This window comes from Sciurus carolinensis, chromosome 2, assembly GCF_902686445.1.
Source record: "Sciurus carolinensis chromosome 2, mSciCar1.2, whole genome shotgun sequence".
NCBI lineage: Eukaryota > Metazoa > Chordata > Mammalia > Rodentia > Sciuridae > Sciurus > Sciurus carolinensis.
Genome location: NC_062214.1, coordinates 374225 through 395875, shown reverse-complemented (window position 1 = coordinate 395875; position 21651 = coordinate 374225). Strand labels below are relative to the sequence as shown.

General features: G+C 57.4%; 2 protein-coding genes across 6 annotated transcripts in view; both read right to left on the bottom strand.

Annotated features, from left to right (window-relative positions):
- The window catches only part of Zbtb46 (zinc finger and BTB domain containing 46), a 75830-nt gene that overhangs the window by 53744 nt on the left and 435 nt on the right, over window positions 1-21651 (bottom strand). For 2 of the 5 annotated variants that reach the window (XM_047534981.1, XM_047535000.1), the window contains exons 1-2: window positions 20918-21100; window positions 840-1809 (exon numbers count right to left, since the gene is read on the bottom strand). In XM_047534981.1, the coding sequence (XP_047390937.1) occupies window positions 840-1776 (937 nt within the window). In that variant the 5' untranslated portion in view covers window positions 1777-1809; window positions 20918-21100. Of the gene's footprint in view, window positions 1-839; window positions 1810-3646; window positions 3709-20917; window positions 21101-21515; window positions 21647-21651 lie in introns of those variants that run through there. The other 3 variants (XM_047534985.1, XM_047534995.1, XM_047534989.1) reach the window with 3 other exon arrangements.
- On the bottom strand, window positions 20541-21527 carry LOC124974339 (skin secretory protein xP2-like). Its single transcript, XM_047537678.1, has one exon. The coding sequence runs from the start codon at window positions 21525-21527 to the stop codon at window positions 20541-20543; it is 987 nt and encodes a 328-aa protein (XP_047393634.1).

Here is a 21651-nt window from a genome sequence, read left to right as displayed (position 1 = left end):
GGCCAAAAGACCTCCACCACTGCTCTCATCAGTTCCCTCCTTGGCCTGGACCTCGGCTGGGGCCTGGGAAGAAGGGTAGCCTGAGCCTCACCTGCCACTCAGAGGCATGCTGCAGAGGCCAAGGCTACTTCCAGGTGCTCAGCACCAGGAGCAGCCCCAGCATGCAGTGAACATGGAGCTGAGGGTCTGCAGGCCTGAGATGGACAGCAACTGCCATGCAGGCTGAGGTCCAGCTCCCACACGTCGTTTCAGGGCCCTGGAAACCAGGGCAGAGAGCCTGCGCAGGTCACAGGGTCCTGAGGCAGTGCAGCACCTGCCTGTCAGTCTGGCGCCGGGAGCCACACTTGGTGACTATGTAGGAAGCACTCATCCTGCTGGAGGCTCAGGACCGCAGCACTGTTCTAGGCAGCTAGGGAGAGCCAGGGGGCCGGCAGGCACTCTGGTGACCAGCCAGTGACCCCTTCAGTCACCATATACAAGAGGAAGCAGCCAGACCCACACTGCGTGCAGGGCTGAAGGGCCCCCAAGATCCCTCCCAACTCTTCCAGCTACAGACCCTCGAGCCAGGCTCCTCAGTCTCGGAGGATCTCTGAGCTGGATGGCCTCATATGCAGGTGACACCAGTGCTATGTGATGGGAACAGACAGGCAGGGGCTCCCGGAGCCAGAGTCGCCCCTGCCTGAGTCTCGTCACTTAGGTTCCCTGCGGGAACACCGGCTGCCTATGAAAGGCAGAGGCCGCAGAAAGCTCCCGTGTGAGGGGCGAACGCACCCTGCACCCACAGCCACAAGGCCCCGGGCACTGGGGTGGAACCTGCCAGTGGCAGAGGAAAGGCTTACTTGCGTCTCGGCTGCCGAAGGGCCACGCCGGGGTGGGGAGGAAGGCGGGCGCGGGGGAGCCAGCACGGCTGCCCTCCTCCACCTGCTGCGTGATGTGCCGCACAGTCTCTTTGTTCTTCCGGTTCTTCCTCCGGCCGGTGGGCTGCCAGCCGTCGCCAGCACCCTGCTCAGAGAGGGAACTCGGCACCGTGCTGTCCTTGGCAGCAGGCAGCTCGCTCCCTCCATAGCGAGAAGGGGACACCTGCTCCTCCTTGATGCGCACAGGCCCGTAGCCCACATCTCCTGGCCACAGGGACTGCGAGGACACCTCGTCGGGGCCGTCGGCCTTCGGCTCCTGGTCCTCCTTCCCATAGCTGCTGCCCCCCTCGTGACAACTGGCAATGGCCGAGTCTCCGGAGGAGTTGGCGGGGCTGGTGCGCCGAGCCAGCCACGGGGAGATGCTCCTGCCAGCCATCACAGCCGAGATCAGTGCCTCTGTGCTGCTACCTGCAGCAGCACCAACCTCAAACTCTGAGAACTCATCCGCCGCGTCCGACTTGATGCTGATGTCCAGCGCGGCCTTGATAAAGTCATGGCAGGCCTGCACGATGTCCGTCATCTGCAGGAAGCTGGCAGCAGACATCACCTCAATGACGTTCCTGCTGGTGAGGGCCAGGTGGGCCGAGTACATGAAGTCGATGATGGCCTTGAAGCCCTGGGCCGTGACGATGTCCAGGTGGGTGACGGTGGCCTGGTCGGACGTCTTTTGCACCTGGCAGTACAGCGTCTTGAAGTAGCGGCTGCTGCCCAGCAGGACGTTCTTGTGGGCCTTGAAGACCTTTCCCTCCACCACCACGCACACGTCACATAGAACCCCGTGCTGCCTCTGCTCGTTGAGCTCACGAAGCAGGTGCCGGTAGTGGGACGTGATTTCCATATCTTCCTTCCGGTCGTTCATCGGGAAGTCTGGGTGCTGCCTCTTCTACAGACTCTGTGGGCGAGAAGGAAAGGGTTACCACGCGCACAAGGCAGACAGGGCGGAGGCAGGACGCACACAGCAGCCTTGAAGGACTCCCGTAGAGGGGACAGTACTGCCACCAGAGTCCATTCACACACCTGAGCTCAGGTGTGCAGGAAGCACCTGTCCTTGCCGGGAAGGGCAGCAGGCAGCAGGTGGACACAGACTCCACCCAGCAGGACATCTGAAGCAAGTTTCCAAGTTCACGATGGACACAGGAGCTGAATAGGACCCCGCACAGAGGAACCAGCATACCCAGAGGTAATAAAATCACCCATCAGGAAGAAGATGGACCGACTTTCTTACTAAACTGAATCCAGGCTAAATAACCCCAGCTGCACCTGAGCATGGTGGCACACCTGTAATCCCAGCAACTCAAGAGGCCAAAGCCGGTGGCTCTATGCACTCAGACTAACTGACACAGAGTGACGGATCACAGCTCACATCACATTGAAAACACCTGAACTCAGGGCATCCTCGAAATGCCTGGAGCCCTGAGTGAGTCGCACCATGGGAACCTGGAATGTCAGCCCCTGCCTTCAAACCAGGAAGCCACCACTGCATTATTTGATTTCCTGCATGAATAACATCTCTCTCTCTCTCTCTCTCTCTCTCTCTCTCTCTCTGTCCAGTACTGAGGATTGAACTCAGGGTGCTCTACCACTGAGCCACACACCCAGCCCTTTTTATTTTGAGAATCTTCCTGCATTAGATCCCAGAATGACAGGCGTGGACGCTGCACCTGGCATCAGCAAGCACATCTGAAGACGTGGGAGGACGGTGTGGCCTGAAGACTGCCGAGCCAGGACTTTTTGCTGAGTTGTGCGCAGAGTATTGATGCAGGAACAGGATGGGGGCGCTCTTTCCCTTGGAGCTAAGCAGCGCTTCTGGGAAGGCGATTTGTTCTAACATCACACCTGTGGGTCCACACTCACAGCCAGGACCCAGGGCCATGGCCTCAGGCGCCCCCTGCTGGCCAGGTTGCAAGGTCAATTCCTCCCTGGGTCCTGTCATCAGGTACATTCAGGAAAAAGTCCATTTTTTTTTTATACTTGTAGTTGTAGATGGACACAATGCCTTTTTTTATTCACTTATTTATGTGCAGTGCTGAGGATTGAACCCAGTGCCTCACTAGGCAAGTGCTCTACCACTGGGCCACAACCCCAGCCCTCCATTCTTCTTTTTCTTAGAGTAATTTTTGTTTGTTTATTTGCTTTGTTTTGGATTTGTTGTTTTGGGTTCTGGGGATTGAACCAGGGGTACTTTATCTTTAAGTCACATCCCCAGCTCTTTTTATTTTACTTTGAGTCTCTCTAAGTTGCTGAGGTTGGCTTTGAACTTTCAATCCTGCCTGTCTCTTGAGTCACTGGGATTACAGGGGTTACCACACCCAATCCTTTGCTGACATTTTTAATGGGCAAACTTTTTTTTTTTTTTTTTGTGGTGCTGGGGATTGAACCCAGGTCCTTGAGTATGCAAGGCAAGCACTTTACCAACTGAGTTGTATCCCCAGCCCCAATGGGCAAACATTTTGAAGACATGGGATAAGGAAGATACATCTTCCAGGTTAAGGGGTGCATACCTGTCATCCCAGCAACTTGAGAGTCTGAAGCAGGAGGAACACAAGTCTGAGGCCAGCCTGGGCGGCTTGGCCAGACTCTATCAGACTTTCTGTTAGTTAACTTGGTTTGGCAGCCCCAGGATGCTCACCCCCTCTTGCTACCAGGGTGCATGCACAGACACCAGCAGGCTGTTTGCAGGAGAAAAAGCCGGGGCTGCTCTGCTCTTGTTCACCCAGAAGAAAACCCACCTCACCCAGCAGGCCCCACGGCACAGTCAGGCAGCCTCCACGGGGCTCTGTCCTCATGGTACACCCAGGTGTTCAGACAGCTTGTGTTTTTCTGGAAAGCTTGAGATGAAGATGTGCACACTGCTACATTTCCAAATCAAGTGCAGTTCACAGGCACCACGGGGCTACTGCTCATGGCTGCATTCAGCGTTTCTGGGGTAGGGATGTGGCTGAGACCCTGGGTTCAAATTGTTTTAAGTGAGCTCCTGAGTAGAAAGTACTCCAGCACCATTAACAGACACTACCCTGAGTGGGTGAGACGGCGGGGCAGCCTAGTCCCATCTCAGCCCTACCTTCGCTCCACACAGCGCCCACAACCCTAGGGGGGACAGGGGCCTGGCCTGACACAACCCGCCTGCAGACAGACTCCAGCAGAGGCCAGAGAGCAGCAGGCAGGGCTTGGGCATCATGACGGTGGGTGGAAGACAGGGAGAGGTGGGGCCACAGCTGTACCACAGGAGGCCACAGCAGGTGGTCTCGCAGGTCCTCGCAGAGACTCCACCCTGGTATCTGAGGCCTTGGATGGCCCTGCTGCCCTGAAAGCAGCCCCAGACTCACCATCAACCAAGAACATGAGGCAGAAGTGACCCCTGGGCATTCCTGGGCTTTGTGTGGACTGGACTCCATGATGGAGAAAGGTAGGTACACAGGCAGCCCGCCTATGGCCATCGCTGAGGGTCAACCTGGCCTTTCCAGTCCAAAGCAGCCTGATCCAAACAGCTCAGACAGAGTGGTCAGCAAAGCAGCAGTTCATAGCCTGAGAGCAGGACTGCCCCACCCTGAGCCTGGGTGCTCAGGAAATAGGTGGCAGGAGAGCAACAGAAGCAGAGGACAGGTTGGCCAGCACTCTAGTGACCAGGGACAGCCAAGATGGGGAGCCGCAGAACAGGAGTGAGGCTCGGGCAGCAGCCCATGCCATGAGCCATATGCTGGCCATCAAGGGCGCTGCTAGGCCTCAATGGCTGGGGACCTGCCCACATAGGCAGCCACTGCCCAGGGCCTCACCTCCTGACTCAGGTTCTGCCTCATGGACAAGTGGCCCAGGTCCAGGTCCTCAGATGAAGAAAACAGCCCAGGGCATTGGCCCAGAACAACCCAGAACAACCTCCCCAGAGGCAGCTATCGACCAGGCCCAGCCTGTGCCTGGGAGTCCACCGGGGGCAGAGCTCAGGAATTTCCAGCTTTGTTGCTTCCCAGCCGAGAAGCTGGCCTGGGGAAAGAGGAAGAGGACAGCTCTTAGTGCCTGGCTCAAGGTGCTCCTGAGCCTGGAACCTAGCTCCGAAGGCTGACTTTCACCCTCAGGTCAGAGTTTGAAGGGCAGCTCAGCCCTATAAGCAGTAGCACAGGTGTGGGGGCAGGAGGCCCCTCCCACTGCCAGACACTGGTCCCGCCTCCTCCAGGAAGCCCTCCTGGGTACCCCAGCCACTATCCTTAAACCGGCAGCACACCTGCTGCCTGGTGCTGCCTGAAGCTGCCCTGTGCCACTGCTGAAGCTGGGGTCTCTCAGCCCAGGGACCATACCTCGATGCCACCTAGGCTCCATGCACACAATTAGGTCAAAAAAACACATTTAACCTGCAATACCAAAATCGTACATTTTAAACCCAAGAATATCTCAAAACATCCTATTTAAAGTACTGGTAGAAATAAAACAATACAGCAAGGTCCCTGGTCCTAGGTCAAGGGTTAGAGGTGGACCACGTGGGGCAATGGGAGGCCACGGCACAGGAAGCCCAGAGAGTGCCCTGGACCCCTAGGTGGAGCTAGACCCTCGGGCACACTGGGCTGCAGCATGTGGAGGCTGCAGGTCTGCACTGTGGCCCGGGAGGAAGGCGCCAGTGAGAGCCCCAGGCCCCGTGGGTCCAGGACCTGGTGACTCAGCTAGGGCAGGGGGCCGGGGTCCAGGACCTGGTGACTCAGCTAGGGCAGGTGGGCAGGGGTCCAACCCAGTGTGGCTGGTGCCTGTGTGCAGAGGGGGAATCTTGCACAGAGGTGCACAGGAAGACCACGTGAAGACGCGGGAGCAGAGGAGGCCACGCGGGCAAGGGGCAGGGCTTAGAGGACTGCCTCAGCCGAGGGGCCTGGCCGTGTGTCTTTGCTGCTTTGCTTTGCTTCACTACGTGGAATGCTATATGAATAACCTAATGTGATACGCAACTCAAATAATGTGGCTGTGTGAAAACCCAGTGATGTGACCCTAAAAAGACGTGTGGGACCAATGAGAGACCCCGAAAAGGTGTCGGAGGCAGGTTAGAGTAACCACACCTAACACACCCAGCACCATCCACCTTACTGAGCCTCAAGAAGAACTATATATAAGACACAAGAAGAACTATAAGAAGACTGGCCAGAGAGCAGGAGATGGGACAGCAGAGAGCTGAGGCGGACCCGACCAAACGTCAGAGAGCTGAGGACACCAGAGGGCCAGACCCTGGGCGAGCTGAGACCAGAGCCAGAAGAGAAGCCGGCGAAGACAGCAGCCCGCCTTCCTCCCCAGTGCAGTGAATCCTCCAGAAGCCCTCTGGGTCGGATCGACTCCCAGCAAAGCCGGCCTTAAGACACGTCATGGTGAGCACTGGATGCTGGTGTAGACGAGTTAGGTTAAGCAAGTGTGTGACTGTGTGCCGTGAATAAACCAGCACTGAGAAACTAGTGAACTCTCAGGTCTCACACTCCAACTGCTTGTGACAGGCCTGGCCTGCAGCCCTCAGGACAGCGGACCCGAGACACCTCAACCTCAGGTACAAACCCATCAAGAAGAAACTCCTGCTGGAAGTGCCTGTAAGGCCCTGTCTCAAAATAAACAATAAAAAGGGCTGGGGGTGCAGCTCAGTGGTAAGCACCTGAACCCCATCTCCAGTATCAAACACACACGCATAAGGAACACAGAACGGAAGGAAGAACGAAAGAAAAGGACAGACACACACCAGCTCCACAGCTCAGGAGGAAGGCGGAGGAGCCACCAATGGCACCCTTCAGGGTTGTGGCAGTGGGGACATCAGGGCTGCCTGGGCGGAGCACCTGAACCAGGCATCACACTCGTGAGCCTGGGGCTGGGGCGCGGCGGGGGGAGAGCCCCTAGCCCTTCAGCACCCACACACCGCAGCCTGGGGGCTGCACAGCCTGCTCAGCGGCCTCCCTCAGGACTGGGGCTGTGGGCTCAGCGCACGTGTGTGGCCGAAGGACAGGTGCAGACCGCTCAGGCCTGAGCCTCCAGTCTCCAGCAGAGGACACCTCCCTTAGCAACTTCACCCAGATGGGCGAGGGGGTGCCACCAGGTACACCTGGGAGCACACACCTGAGGGCACCTGGGGACACAGGAGGACACCTGAGAACAACTGAGGGCTCTGGGAGCCCCGGGGGCTGGAGGGCGCATCGTGTAGCCTCAGCCAAGGGGTGTGGAGCACGCCCACTGCTAACCCTGTGCCTGGCAGGTTGACTTCATGCGTGGGGGTGCCTGGGATTGACCCTGGGGCTCGGCCACTAAGCACATTCCATCCCTTTTATTTTATTTTGAACTTTGTTAAGTTGCCCAGGCTGGCCTGGAACTCTCGATCCTCTAGCTTCAGCCTCCTCAAGGTGCTGGGATGACATGTGTGTGCCACTGTGTCCAGCTCTGGTTTCTCTTAATGTCACGACTTTAAAGGCCTCTGGGCAGGGCCTAAAGAGATCAAGTGCAATGTCCTAGACTCTGAGAGGAGTCCCACAATGTCTGAACTATGAAGCTAGCAAAGAGCAACATCAAGTCCCAAGTACCCAGAGCTGGTGGTCCACCCAGACCTGCGCCCTGTCCTGCCACACAGCCTGTGGCGGGAACAAGGCTCCCAGCATGTTCCGCCTCTGCCCCCAGGCTCCACCCCCAGGAAACAACCCAGAAGGCTGATTCGTTCCAGGCACTGCTAAGTGTAACAGTGAAGATAAGAAAGTCCAAGTCCCGACAAGCAGAAAGCAGAAAACCCAAGCAGAGGAGCACTGAGCACGTCACATGGATGCTCAGAAGTTGACAGGCAAGAGCAGAGGAAGGCCTGCCAACAGACTCAGGAGGCCTGCTCCAAGCCCTTCCCATGGGAACAGGCCTCATTCACGAAGCACACAGGTCGATGGCAGTCCTTCAGGTGGGACAGCCCACTAGGAAGCCAGATTCGGCTCATAGGAGAGAAACTGCACCTACCTGCACTCCGGCCAGGAGCTGAGGCTGGGAACCCAGTGGGGGTCGGTCTGCTGGCCCACACAGGCTCCTACAGCTGCCTACCCTGAATGCCACAGCCACCTCCCAGGTGCCAGGAAACCAGTCAAGGAGGGCCACCAAGGAGCCTCAGCCTTGCCTGGAGCTGGGGACTGCCTTGACACAGTGAGGCGGGGTAGGGGCTCACCTTGAGCTGGGAACTGCCATGATGGGGGGGGGGCTCACCTAGAGCTGGGAACTGCCATGATGAGGAGCTCACCTAGAGCTGGGAACTTCCATGATGGGGGGCTCACCTAGAGCTGGGAACTGCCATGATGAGGAGCTCACCTAGAGCTGGGAACTGCCATGATGGGGGGCTCACCTAGAGCTGGGAACTGCCATGATGAGGAGCTCACCTAGAGCTGGGAACTTCCATGATGGGGGGCTCACCTAGAGCTGGGAACTGCCATGATGAGGAGCTCACCTAGAGCTGGGAACTGCCATGATGAGGAGCTCACCTAGAGCTGGGAACTGCCATGATGAGGAGCTCACCTAGAGCTGGGAACTGCCATGATGGGGGGCTCACCTAGAGCTGGGAACTGCCATGATGGGGGAGGGCTCACCTAGAGCCGGGAACTGCCATGATGGGGGGCTCACCTAGAGCTGGGAACTGCCATGGGGGGGCTCACCTACAGCTGGGAACTGCCATGGGGGGGCTCACCTAGAGCTGGGAACTGCCATGGGGGGGCTCACCTACAGCTGGGAACTGCCATGGTTGGGGGGGCTCACCTACAGCTGGGAACTGCCATGGGGGCTCACCTACAGCTGGGAACTGCCATAGGGGGGCTCACCTACAGCTGGGAACTGCCATGGGGGCTCACCTACAGCTGGGAACTATCATGGGGGGGGCTCACCTACAGCTGGGAACTGCCATGGGGGCTCACCTACAGCTGGGAACTATCATGGGGGGGGCTCACCTACAGCTGGGAACTGCCATGGGGGGGCTCACCTACAGCTGGGAACTATCATGGGGGGGCTCACCTATAGCTGGGAACTGCCATGGGGGCTCACCTACAGCTGGGAACTGCCATGGTTGGGGGGGCTCACCTACAGCTGGGAACTACCATGGGGGGGCTCACCTACAGCTGGGAAGTGCCATGGGGGCTCACCTACAGCTGGAACTGGCATGGGGGGGCTCACCTACAGCTGGGAACTGCCATGGGGGGCTCACCTACAGCTGGGAACTGCCATGGGGGGGCTCACCTACAGCTGGGAACTGCCATGGTTGGGGGGGCTCACCTACAGCTGGGAACTACCATGGGCGGGCTCACCTACAGCTGGGAACTATCATGGGGGGGGCTCACCTACAGCTGGGAAGTGCCATGGTGGCTCTCCTACAGCTGGGGACTATCATGGGGGGGCTCACCTACAGCTGGGAACTGCCATGGGGGGGCTAACCTAGAGCTGGGAACTGCCATGGGGGGGCTCACCTACAGCTGGGAACTGCCATGATGAGGAGTTCACCTACAGCTGGGAACTGCCATGGGGGGGCTCACCTACAGCTGGGAACTGCCATGATGGGGGGCTCACTTACAGCTGGGAACTACCATGGGGGGGCTCACCTACAGCTGGGAACTGCCATGATGGGGGGGGCTCACCTAGAGCTGGGAACTGCCATGATGGGGGGCTCACCTACAGCTGGGAACTACCATGGGGGGGGGCTCACCTACAGCTGGGAACTGCCATGGGGGGGCTCACCTACAGCTGGGAACTGCCATGAGGGCTCACCTACAGCTGGGAACTGCCATGGGGGGGCTCACCTATAGCTGGGAACTGCCATGGGGGGGCTCACCTACAGCTGGGAACTGCCATGGGGGCTCACTTACAGCTGGGAACTGCCATGGGGGGGCTCACCTACAGCTGGGAACTGCCATGGTTGGGGGGGCTCACCTACAGCTGGGAACTGCCATGGGGGGGCTCACCTACAGCTGGGAACTGCCATGGGGGCTCACCTACAGCTGGGAACTGCCATGGGGGGGCTCACCTACAGCTGGGAACTGCCATGGGGGCTCACCTACAGCTGGGAACTGCCATGGGGGGGCTCACCTACAGCTGGAACTGCCATGGGGGCTCACTTACAGCTGGGAACTACCATGGGGGGGCTCACCTACAGCTGGGAACTGCCATGGGGGGGCTCACCTACAGCTGGGAACTGCCATGGTTGGGGGGGCTCACCTACAGCTGGGAACTGCCATGGTTGGGGGGGCTCACCTACAGCTGGGAACTATCATGGGCGGGCTCACCTACAGCTGGGAACTGCCATGGGGGCTCACCTACAGTTGGGAAGTGCCATGGGGGGGGCTCACCTACAGCTGGGAAGTGCCATGGTGGCTCTCCTACAGCTGGGAACTATCATGGGGGGGCTCACCTACAGCTGGGAACTGCCATGGGGGGGCTCACCTATAGCTGGAATTGGCATGGGGGGGCTCACCTACAGCTGGGAACTGCCATGGGGGGGCTCACCTACAGCTGGGAACTGCCATGGTTGGGGGGGCTCACCTACAGCTGGGAACTGCCATGGGGGCTCACCTACAGCTGGGAACTGCCATGGGGGCTCACTTACAGCTGGGAACTGCCATGGGGGGGCTCACCTACAGCTGGGAACTGCCATGGGGGCTCACCTACAGCTGGGAACTGCCATGGGGGGGCTCACTTACAGCTGGGAACTGCCATGGGGGGGCTCACCTACAGCTGGGAACTGCCATGGGGGGGCTCACCTACAGCTGGGAACTGCCATGGGGGCTCACCTACAGCTGGGAACTGCCATGGGGGGGCTCACCTACAGCTGGAACTGCCATGGGGGGGCTCACCTACAGCTGGGAACTGCCATGGGGGGGCTCACCTACAGCTGGGAACTGCCATGGTTGGGGGGGCTCACCTACAGCTGGGAACTGCCATGGGGGCTCACCTACAGCTGGGAACTGCCATGGGGGCTCACTTACAGCTGGGAACTGCCATGGGGGGGCTCACCTACAGCTGGGAACTGCCATGGGGGCTCACCTACAGCTGGGAACTACCATGGGGGGGCTCACCTACAGCTGGGAACTGCCATGGGGGGGCTCACCTACAGCTGGGAACTGCCATGGTTGGGGGGGCTCACCTACAGCTGGGAACTGCCATGGTTGGGGGGGCTCACCTACAGCTGGGAACTATCATGGGCGGGCTCACCTACAGCTGGGAAGTGCCATGGGGGCTCACCTACAGTTGGGAACTATCATGGGGGGGGCTCACCTACAGCTGGGAAGTGCCATGGTGGCTCTCCTACAGCTGGGAACTATCATGGGGGGGCTCACCTACAGCTGGGAACTGCCATGGGGGGGCTCACCTATAGCTGGAATTGGCATGGGGGGCTCACCTACAGCTGGAACTGGCATGGGGGGGGCTCACGTACAGCTGGGAACTATCATGGGGGGGGCTCACCTACAGCTGGGAACTGCCATGGGGGCTCACCTACAGCTGGGAACTACCATGGGTGGGCTCACCTATAGCTGGGAACTGCCATGGGGGCTCACCTACAGCTGGGAACGATCATGGGGGGGGGCTCACCTACAGCTGGGAACTGCCATGGGGGCTCACCTACAGCTGGGAAGTGCCATGGGGGCTCACCTACAGCTGGGAACTATCATGGGGGGGGCTCACCTACAGCTGGGAACTGCCATGGGGGGGCTCACCTACAGCTGGAACTGCCATGGGGGGGCTCACCTACAGCTGGGAACTGCCATGGGGGGGCTCACCTACAGCTGGAACTGGCATGGGGGGGCTCAACTACAGCTGGGAACTTATACGGGGGGCTCACCTACAGCTGGAACTGCCATGGGGGGGCTCACCTACAGCTGGGAACGGCTGTGGGGGGGCTCACCTACAGCTGGAACTGGCATGGGGGGGGCTCACCTACAGCTGGAACTGGCATGGGGGGGTTGACTATAGCTGGGAACTGCCGTGGTAGGGCGGCTCACCTACAGCTGGGAACTGCTGTGGGACATCTCCCCCAAGGAGAAGGAAGAGACCAGCTTGCTTCTCCACCCCTCACAGAGAAGCTGCCAAAGCCCAGGACACTAACTTCTGAAAGCAGAAGGAAATTCCTCAGCTGGGCTGTGGGCAGCTCTGGCAGGGTACAATCGTCACTTCATGCCTGGTGAAGTATTTCCGGGAGCCCCCCTTCTCTGTTCCAAGACCACAGACAGAGAGTGGGAGACCTCAGGCTGGTGCAGCCAGGAGGATGCATAGGCAGGAGCCGTGAGGGTCCTGCAGGCTGCCTCACAGCAGGGACTTCTCCAGGTCTTCGACCCTAACTGCCTGGGCTGGCAGGGATCTCCAATTACCGGGTGGCACTCTGGGTCGAGCATAGCCACCTGAACTGTGAGATCTGACCGGGCGTGGTGGTGGACAACTGTGATCCCAGTGACTCCAGAGGCTGAGGCAGGAGGATCCCAAGTTCAAAGCCAGTCTCAGCAACTTAGTGAGGCCTGAAGCAACTTAGCAAGACCATGTCTCAAAAAATAAAAACAGGCCAGGGATGTGATTCAGTAGTTAAGCAGCCCTGGTACCAAAAAAATGAAGGGTCACTGGTCTCACCTGCTGTCCAGGGCCAGGGGAGAGAAACAGACAAGATTCCAGGTCCAACCCACGGGGAGAGGGAAGGGGTACAAGGGCAATTAGCCATGCAAATGAGATGCATGGAGGAGGAACAGGGAGGCGGGCCTGGAGGTGACAGACACTCCAAGTCAGCCCAGACACCTGGGTTCCATCTCCTCTCACCCCACTTGAGTGCGTGAGGTCCCGACCCTCCCTGCATCCAGCCCTCTGCAGCCCTCTGCAGAGCAGGCCCAAGACGCCTGAGTCTCCAAGAAGGCTGCCTGCCACAGGACATATTAGTTAATGTGGTGATCACTCCCCAGCTCTGCTAGAAAGAACAGCGCTGTCAGGGACGTGGTGCCCCTTAGAGGGGACTGCTGGTGGTGCCCAGAGAAGGCCTGACAGACAATGGGTCTGGGGCGATGTGTCAGGGGAACAGCTAAGATGGTGAAGCGAGTCTGTGGGAGCCTGAACCCCACACTGTCTACGTGAGTTCACTTGGAACCCAGGTCTCTACAGATGTGACCAAGTTCAGATGAGCTCTACCAACCCACCTGACTGGAACCCTTAAGGAAAGGGAAGCTTGGATACCCCCTGGGGAGAAGATCACACAAGGACAGGGATAGCCTGGGCGATATGGCCACATCAGGCACACTGAGGACCCCACCAAGGCTTGAAGGTGGAGGAGGTAGGGAGGGACCTCCCCAGAACCTCAGAAGGGAGGAAGCTCACTGATAACAAGTAAACCTCTGCCATCTTCAGTCTCCTACCTGGGGCACTGTTCTGGCAGCCAGAGGGGGCACATGAACAGCAGCCTGCAGTGCCCCAATTAGCCCACCACACAGCAGGAAAGGCCACGTGAGATGGAACGTTAGTGGTTTGCACTCTGGGTCCACAGCCCCACCACCACATTCTGATTCAGTAATTCTTGGGAGGACTTGGGGACTGAACCCAGGGGCTCTCCCACTGAGTCACATCCATAACCATTGTTTTTTTTTGAGACAGGACCTCACTAAGTTGCTGGGGCTGACCTGGAACTTGAGATCCTTCTGCCTCGGCCTCCAGGTAGCTGTAATTACAGGCGGGTGCCGCTGTGCCCTGCTTGGAGGGTGAAGGGCAAGGGCTCTGGGGTGGGAGGCACTCCACAGGCCACCTCCACCTGATGAGGAGGTGTGAGTTGTGTGAAGCCACACAGGAAACGCGTGGCAGAGTCACTCCAAGTGCAGGATGCCCGGGGTCAGAGCCCTGGCTCCCTTCCAGATGGGCTGCGTCAGACACGTGCAGCTTGTCACCTGCATGAGGAGCATGCATGCCACATGGCCAGCCGCTCTGGGGGCAGCTCTATGGGGGAAAGTGGACTGAGGCTGCCCCAGACCCAGGCGCAGCTTGCACAGCACAGCAGCAGACGGCCTCTGGCCAACTTGTGATTCCCTTTGCTGCATTACAGACCCAACCAGGCATCCCACTCAGTGCCCTCACAGTGCCTTCCTTGGGACAAAGCAAAAGCCTGCTTGAATGAAGAACAAGCTGGCTGTCAGCCGCACCAGCCCACCGATGCTGGGCCTGCTGTCCTCCCGACAAGGAGCAGGCACTGTGCTGGGCCATGGCCCTCACCCAAGTGAAGGCTTGTTTCTTGGCCCTGACCCTCCCTAGCCCCATCCCTAGGGCACCTGCAGGCTGCACACAGGTGCTGGTGAGCATCTGTGACTCTGCTCCACCCAAAGAACTGTCACGGGACAGAGCCTCGATCAGTCACAGGTAGCACAGATGCTGGGACCACCCATCGACTTTCCCCAGGGTCTCTGGCAATTCCCACGATGCTAAACAGATTAAAAAAAAAAGCAACAGGGATCAAGATGCCAGACCAGAAGAGGAGAAGCAAAGGATCCCAGAACATTTACTTCATCCAAAGACTGAGCATCTGTGAAAAGGGCCTCAATCAAGGCAGATGTTGGAGGTGAGCCCCTTCTTGTCTCATCCACACAAGGGAAAGATCTGGAAAAGTCTACACAAACCTGACATGAAAAACCCCTCTGTTCAGCTGCTTGGTGGGCCAGTCGAGGGGTTCTGGTTTTACTGCCCGCAGACAGCACACCTGCTAATAGTTTCTGAAAAATTCAAGACACCTGAGCATAGTCAATCTTCATACAAAGCAATGGATTAATACAAATGTGTCCCTATATCACCACCGGCAATGGGGAATGAACTCTCCTGTTACCTGTTACCTATCCACCCAAGTACAACCAAAAGGCAAGAGTGACAATGTATGGCCTACAAATACATTTTTAACAATACAATGCTAAACAGAAACATTTAAATGCAAAGAGTGACATTAACCTAAAATGTTTCATTTGCTTCAGACAAGGGAATTAGCATTGTTTAGTAACTGTGGAGGAGTTTCTGGTTGGTGTTTTGCTTTGTTGTGATTTTGGCTTTGGACACTGGGGATTGGCCAGTGGTGCCTCAGCACTGAACTGCATCCAGTCCTTTGTACTTTATTTTGAGACAGGGTCTTGCTAGAGTGCCCAAGTTGGCTTCTCCCACTGAGTACCTGAGATGGCAGGTGTGTACCATGCCACCCAACTGCCCCTGTAGTTCTAAATATCCTGACTTCCTTACTTTCCCTTCAGAGACAGAAAGTCATAACCAGCCATGCAGTAACTTCATGAGCTACCCAGTCAGGAGCCCTGAAGTAACCTGGGATGCTTACCAGGGGCACAGCCTTCTCAGGTGTGAACAGACCCTGATGGGAACTTGCCAGTACCTTAGAAATGCTTCCCAGAAGATGGGCATGGTGGCCACACCTGTCATCCCAGCAACTTGGAGGCTAAGGCATGGGAATTCAAATTCTAGGCCAGCCCGGGAAACTTAGTGAGACCCTGCATCAAAAAAAAAAAAAAAAAAAAAAAAAGGCTGGGATGTAGCACCCTGGACTCACCTCCATCACCAAAAGACAAAAACGTTCTCAGCTTACACGAGTGTGCACACACAAAGCCAGGCCTGGGGCCTGAGGAGGTCCGAGAGAAGCAGAGGCCTGCCAGAGCTCACACTGCAAAGGTCCCCTGATCAGCCAAGACTGGCTCAGCCCCACAGCGGGACTGGCAGCACCTGGATCGGTGACGCCTCCACGGGAGGATGCTCAGCCCATCAGTGGTTGCTGCTCAGGATGGGCAGAGCGATGCCCACACAGTCAGCACAGGGAACGTGGTGCAGCGATCCAGGTGCCAACACAAGGGTGGCCATGGGGACCATGCTAGACACTGTGCCTGGCCACACACTCCCCGGGACAATTCTCCTTTCTGTGTCTTCCCATCCTGATTCCTTTCCTGAACTTTGTCCTCTTGAAAATGTGTGTCCGCAGTCTGCATGACTACTTCGTTTTCTTCTGCAATAAGGCATGTCAGCCAGGGAGTGGACTCCTCTCGGAGCTAATGGGAATGACCAGATTACATCTGGAAAAGTGGTTGTTTGAGTGGAGGGAGGCTTGGGTGATACACATCCCCTTACAGACCAGCAGAGCAGGGTCTCAGGCGAGAGGCAGCTTCTTTGGATGGGTGACAACTACTCAGGTCAGGCTAAGGCATGAGGAATACCCTAGAAGTTGAGCACGCTGGTCTACACTTGATTAGGCAGGTTCCTTGGAACACAGAAAGCAGCATTCTGTGGCTGGAGGACAATGATGGCATTGAGCACCAGTCTCACCTGCAGGGGTCACCTCTTCGGTCAGTTCCCTCTCCTCTAAATGATGCTGAGTAATTTCTGATTCCTACCAAAATTTCTAAGTTGGTTCTGAATTCCTAAATCAAAGTATACTGCTGTTCAGGCTCTAGTGCTCAATGGGTCGATGAGAACAGCACATAGCAAACCTATCTTAAGATTTAAACAGGGGCCAGGCATCATGGTGGCATATGTCTATGATCCCAGCAACTCAGGAGGATCGTGAATTCAAAGCCAACCTCAGTAACTTAGTGAGGCACTTAACAACTCAGCAAGACCCTGTCTCTAAATAAAATATAAAAAAGGGATGGGGATGTAGCTCAGCAGTTAAGCACTCCTGGGTTCAATCCCTGGTACCAAAAAAAAAAAAAAAAAGATTCAAACAGGGTTAGAGCAATCATCCCTGTCATCCCACCTACAGGAGGCTGAGGAAGAAGGATCTCAAGTCTGATAATAGGGCTGCACCAGGACAAGACTGAAGACTGAGACTTTGTCTTCAAAGCTCATTCTAGGTATGCATCTGACAAACCTGCGAAGAGGCACAGTCCTGTCTCAGCACACAGACCTACCACCCCAGCCCAAGATGCAGCAGTGCCTTGCTGCAAACCTCTACACAGAGCCCTGCATGCTGTGCATGCTGCTGGTGAAAAAGAGGGTCCCTTACTAAGTGAGTGAGACCTCGCTTCCTCAAGTGGTTAAAAGGACAGAGATGAAGCTACAAACGAAACAAAACTGTCTCAAAAACAGAAGGGGATCTGCAGCCCATGTAAGTAGTGACGCTGTCCAACTTTTATGTAAGTTAAGACACTTTTTAAAAAATCCATCTTTCACACACACTCATGAATCGTTTTGATCTTGCAGGTGACCGGAAGGACAGAGGCATTAGCAAATCAGAGAGCAACAAGCAGACAGGGAGAGGAGACACTAGGACCTGGGACACCTGAACACAGCACTGGGCAGAAAGGGAATTGCGCAGTGAGCTCCCCGACAAGGAGAGGGTCTTGCAGGGTGGATGCTCAGGAAGGGACTGCGAACTGGAGTAAGAGCTCCAGGTGGCGTGGAGACACCCTTCTCTTGCCCACCCCACAGGTGACCCCCAAGCTACCCCCTCCAGCCTGCCCTCATGGACAGTCCACACTCCACAAAACAGACCAGATGCGGTTCTTTGGAACCCTGGCTCAGGAGGCTTGGGCAGACACAAGCCGCTCCATACCCTGCAGTCTGTGTACTCTCTGTCCTCTTCCCAGTCCTCAAGGCGGCTCTCTCCCACCTCTTGGACCACATCACCACATCAGTGGCCCCTGTGTGCCCCTGATGTTTCCCCACAGACCACTGGCACTCTGTCCCCAACCTGGCCTGAAGGCTGGTGCACAGCAGGACCTCAATAACACCACGAAGTGGTCATGAAAACCCTGGGTGTCTCCACACAGCTCCAAGGGCACATCTGTGGAAACACAAAAAGCTCTGTCAGTGCAGTTAAAAAATATGCTAAGGTTCTCAGTTGTCCCCGAAATACCTAGGTCAGTCAGTTAAATCCAAGCCATGATGTTTAAATATACTTTGAAATGTTCAGGGCTGGGGTACAACTCAGTGTTAAGAGCTTGCCTAACATGCTCAAGGCCCTGGGTTCCGTTCCCAGCACCAGGAAAAGAAATAACACAAAAAACACACAACTTAGTAATTTTAAAATCTAAGTTAGAGTTAAATGACTTTGCTGAATGTCAACATCCAACAGAAAATCCCACAAAAGTCAGACTCAGATCAAATTTGAGGAGCCTGCTAGCTCTAACCCTCCACAGAAGAACTCATCTGTTAGAAAGGGCTTTCCACTTTCCCACCTATAAACAACACAGTCAGGCACATTCTCCCACCACAGCAAACCACGGCACCACCTGAGTGTGCCAATGAAGGCAAAGTGTCTGAGTGAGAACAGCAGAAGGGAGGAGACCCACGGATTCCTGGTCTCAGCCCCAACACTCTGCATTCTCTCAGCACCAGATCTGGCTGTGCCAAAGCCAGAGCTGCAGCCAGAGCCAGGTAACCAAGACTGGAACAAGAGGATGTATTTCAAAGATGTAAGTCTTGTGGCCTCGATCAAGACACTGCATCCTCCACTTTTCATGGGGTGGAGCGATTCAGAAACTCCGGCAACCACAGGGATCTTCTTTCTTCCCCCAGAGAAAGGCAGAGTCACAGGGGAACTAACAGTCTGCCATTACTCCAGAGAACTTAAGGTAAAATACGCACATCAGAGCAGAAGACAAAGCCCACATTTTTATGAGAACAAGAGTTGGGCAAGAAGATGTAGTCCCCAAAACAGAATTCCCCAAAGCAAGTGTTGGAACACTGGAGTGAGCATAATGGAGAGCAATGGTTTCTAGAACTTTTCTCTCATAACAGCAGCCAAGAGGGCGCCTGAGCACAGAAAATGACAGCAACATGAGAATCAGCTCAACTTCCCCAGCTTGTGGTGCTTTCTGAGCACCACACACTAAGTGGGTCTCCTCAGTTCCTGGAGGCTGGTCTAAGACCTCTGATAAAGCACAGAGGACCACGGCTGAGCAGCCGCCCCAGAAACACAGACCACAGGGACAGAGTGGCCCAGTTTCCCTTAATTTGAAGAACCCCACAAGGACAGTGCTGGAAAGTTCACTGTTAACATGTAATTCGGTTTAACAGTGTTTGTAAATAAAACATCTCCAGACAATGACCAGTGTCTACGCTTGGGGCATTTCGCTCTACCTGTGGAGCAGTTACCGCTGCACCTGGCTTGCCTCTGGTAACTGTGCTACTTGTGATTGAGGGACCCGGGAAGCCACAGGCCGTGGGTCAACTTGACCCTAGTATGACCGAGGTGGGGACGCAATGTCAAGGGGGCCAGTACTCCAGCAGCCAATCAGTCCCAGCCGGAAAGGAGAGGGTGGATTAAGGCCTGAGATACAGGACAACCTACATTCACATAAAAGCTGCTAAACCTGAACATAAGTTATCTAAGCAAAATAAAACTCTTACATCCAGGATGCTGTCAGTGAGAGGCTTAATTAAATGCTGTCCCCAGGCGGGCCTGAGGCAAAACTGAATTTTGGATTTCCAGGCATCCCAGTGAGCGTATTCCACCACTCTAGAGAGGAATCTCACAGTAACCCCTCTTCCTTTCAGTAAAGGATATGGAAACAATTACAAGCTTTTTAGGGAATAGTGTTAAATTCCTACTTACATCTGCAAAAAGCTTCTGCCTAAGTATTCCCATTATTTACCTAATCTTTTCTGTAATAACAAGACCAAAGTTTTCATATCTAATACGATCACAAAGTTATACCAAATGGAAGAATCCTATGATAAAATACTAACGTTTGCTTCGATAACTCTCCTTTTGAGGAACAAACTGTTTTCCATTTTTGCTGAGTGGAAATACTGCCTTACACCGGCAACAAGAGGGCCAGCAAGAGTGGATCCACCAGTCTGTCACCCAAACACGGAAAGTTAGCCTCGACGACACAGCTACGTGAAACACTGCAACCACACAACTCGGATGCACAGGAGCACTCCCTGCACAGGTGTCGGTGTCCTGGCCACTAGCGAAACACGTTTCCTAATTAGCATTTCTTTAAACAATGCTGATAACAATCTTGCCAGTATGTCCCTCGCCAAGTGCTCCGCTGAGATTGTAGCGCTGAATGCTACTGAAATTCGCCTAGAATCTCAATCAAACTTTCTTTTGTTTATATTTCTTCGATGTATGAAATTATCTGTTCTTCGCCCTATTTGGCTTGCCCTCGGGCTCCTCAGTCCAGCCCTATATAGTATATAGTTCTTTAATCCTTCAAACAGTGAAATTCTTAGCAGGACGGGTGAACCCCAACTGGCCAGAGCCCTCTCTCTGGCGCAGAAAATTCCCCATTTGCCCTCGGGATTGAGTTGTCAGACACTGTCTTGCGCTACCCGGTGAAACTGACAAGTCTATTTACAGGGAAACAAAGACGCGGCTCGCAGCGGACCCCGCTCGCTCCGCGCGCCCCGTGCGCTCCGCGCGCCGCGTCTTCTCTGCGCGCCCCTCGCCGCCCGGCCGCCAGGGCCCTGCGCCCGGGTTCGGCCCATGATTAAAATGGAGACTGGGCCGGCGTCCGGCTTCTAGGAAGACAATGACCCCCAAGGCCCGGCAGGACGCGGAGACCTGCCTGCGCCCACCTCCCGCAGTTCCGACTCTTGGCAAACTCAGCGCGGGCGGGTCCGGGTGCGGCTCCGCTGCGCAGGCGGGGGACGCGCGGGGCGGCGCGGGCGGGGGGCGCGGGACGCCCCCGGGCTGCCTCCCGGGGCCGGGCGTTGACGCAGCAGAAATTACCAGCTGGAAAATTCCCCTTTCGGAGGTGACGGGGGAGGGACCGCGTCGGCGGCGGCAGGAGGTGCCGGGGGCCGAGGGGCTGGGTAGCCCGCCGCCTCGGCCGCCGCCGCCTCCGCGCTCAGCCCCGCAGGGACCCGTGCCGCCCCGCCCACGCCACTCGGGCCGGGACCCGCGGCCGGGGTCAGCGCGCCGCCCCCATCGCCGCCGGGCGCCGATCGCCCCCGGGAGGGCGCCCCCGCGGGGCGGGGCGTGGCGGGCCGTGGAGCGGGGGCGCGCCGGGCTCGGAGCAGCCCGGCTGCAGCGGCCCGGCCCGGCCGGTCCCCGCCACGGTGCGCCAGCCCCGCCGCGCGGACAATGAGCCGGCGCCGCTTACCTGTGACCCCATGGGGCGCGGGCGGGGGCCGGGACCGCCGGACCGGCGCCGGTGATCGTGCCGCCGCGGGCGAGCGCTGCGTGCGGGCGGGTCCGAGCTGCGCGCTCGCCGGGGCTGCTCGGTCCGCCCGCCTGTCCGTCTGTCCGTCCGTCAGGCCGGCGCGCGCCCCCGCGCCGCTCCAGCCCCGCGGCCCGCCGCCCGCGCGCGCCCCGCCCGCGGACCCTGACCCCGCCCCCGGCGCGCGCCCGCCAGCCGCTGATTGGTCCGCGCGGCGCCCGGCCACAGCCGCCGCCCCGGCCCCGCCCCCCGCCGCCGGCCGCCGCCCCGCCCCTCTCCCGGCGGCTCCGCGCTGCGGGCTGGCGGGGGCCGTGCGGCGGTCGGTCTGCGCGGCCCCCCCGTGGCTGCCGGACAGCGGAAGTGCCAGCTGAAGCTCGCTGGGCATTGTGGGAAGCCCCCTCCCCTGGCTGGCGGGCGCTGGGGCGGCGCGGCTGGGGTCCCCGGCCCGCGCGTCTCTTCCCCGTGGGTGTCGGGCAGCGGGGAGACCACCCGATGAGAGAGGCGGGCTGGGCGAGGGCGCCCGGCCCCGCGGACCGCGCACCTGGCGTTGCATACGCGCCCGTTTCTGGAGCGCGCTGGTCCTCGGGTCACCGGTTGTCCCCGAACCCCGACGCTCCGTCGCGGTGCGCGCATCTGGCAAACTTCGCGACTTTCTCACCAGCACAGGCGGATAGACG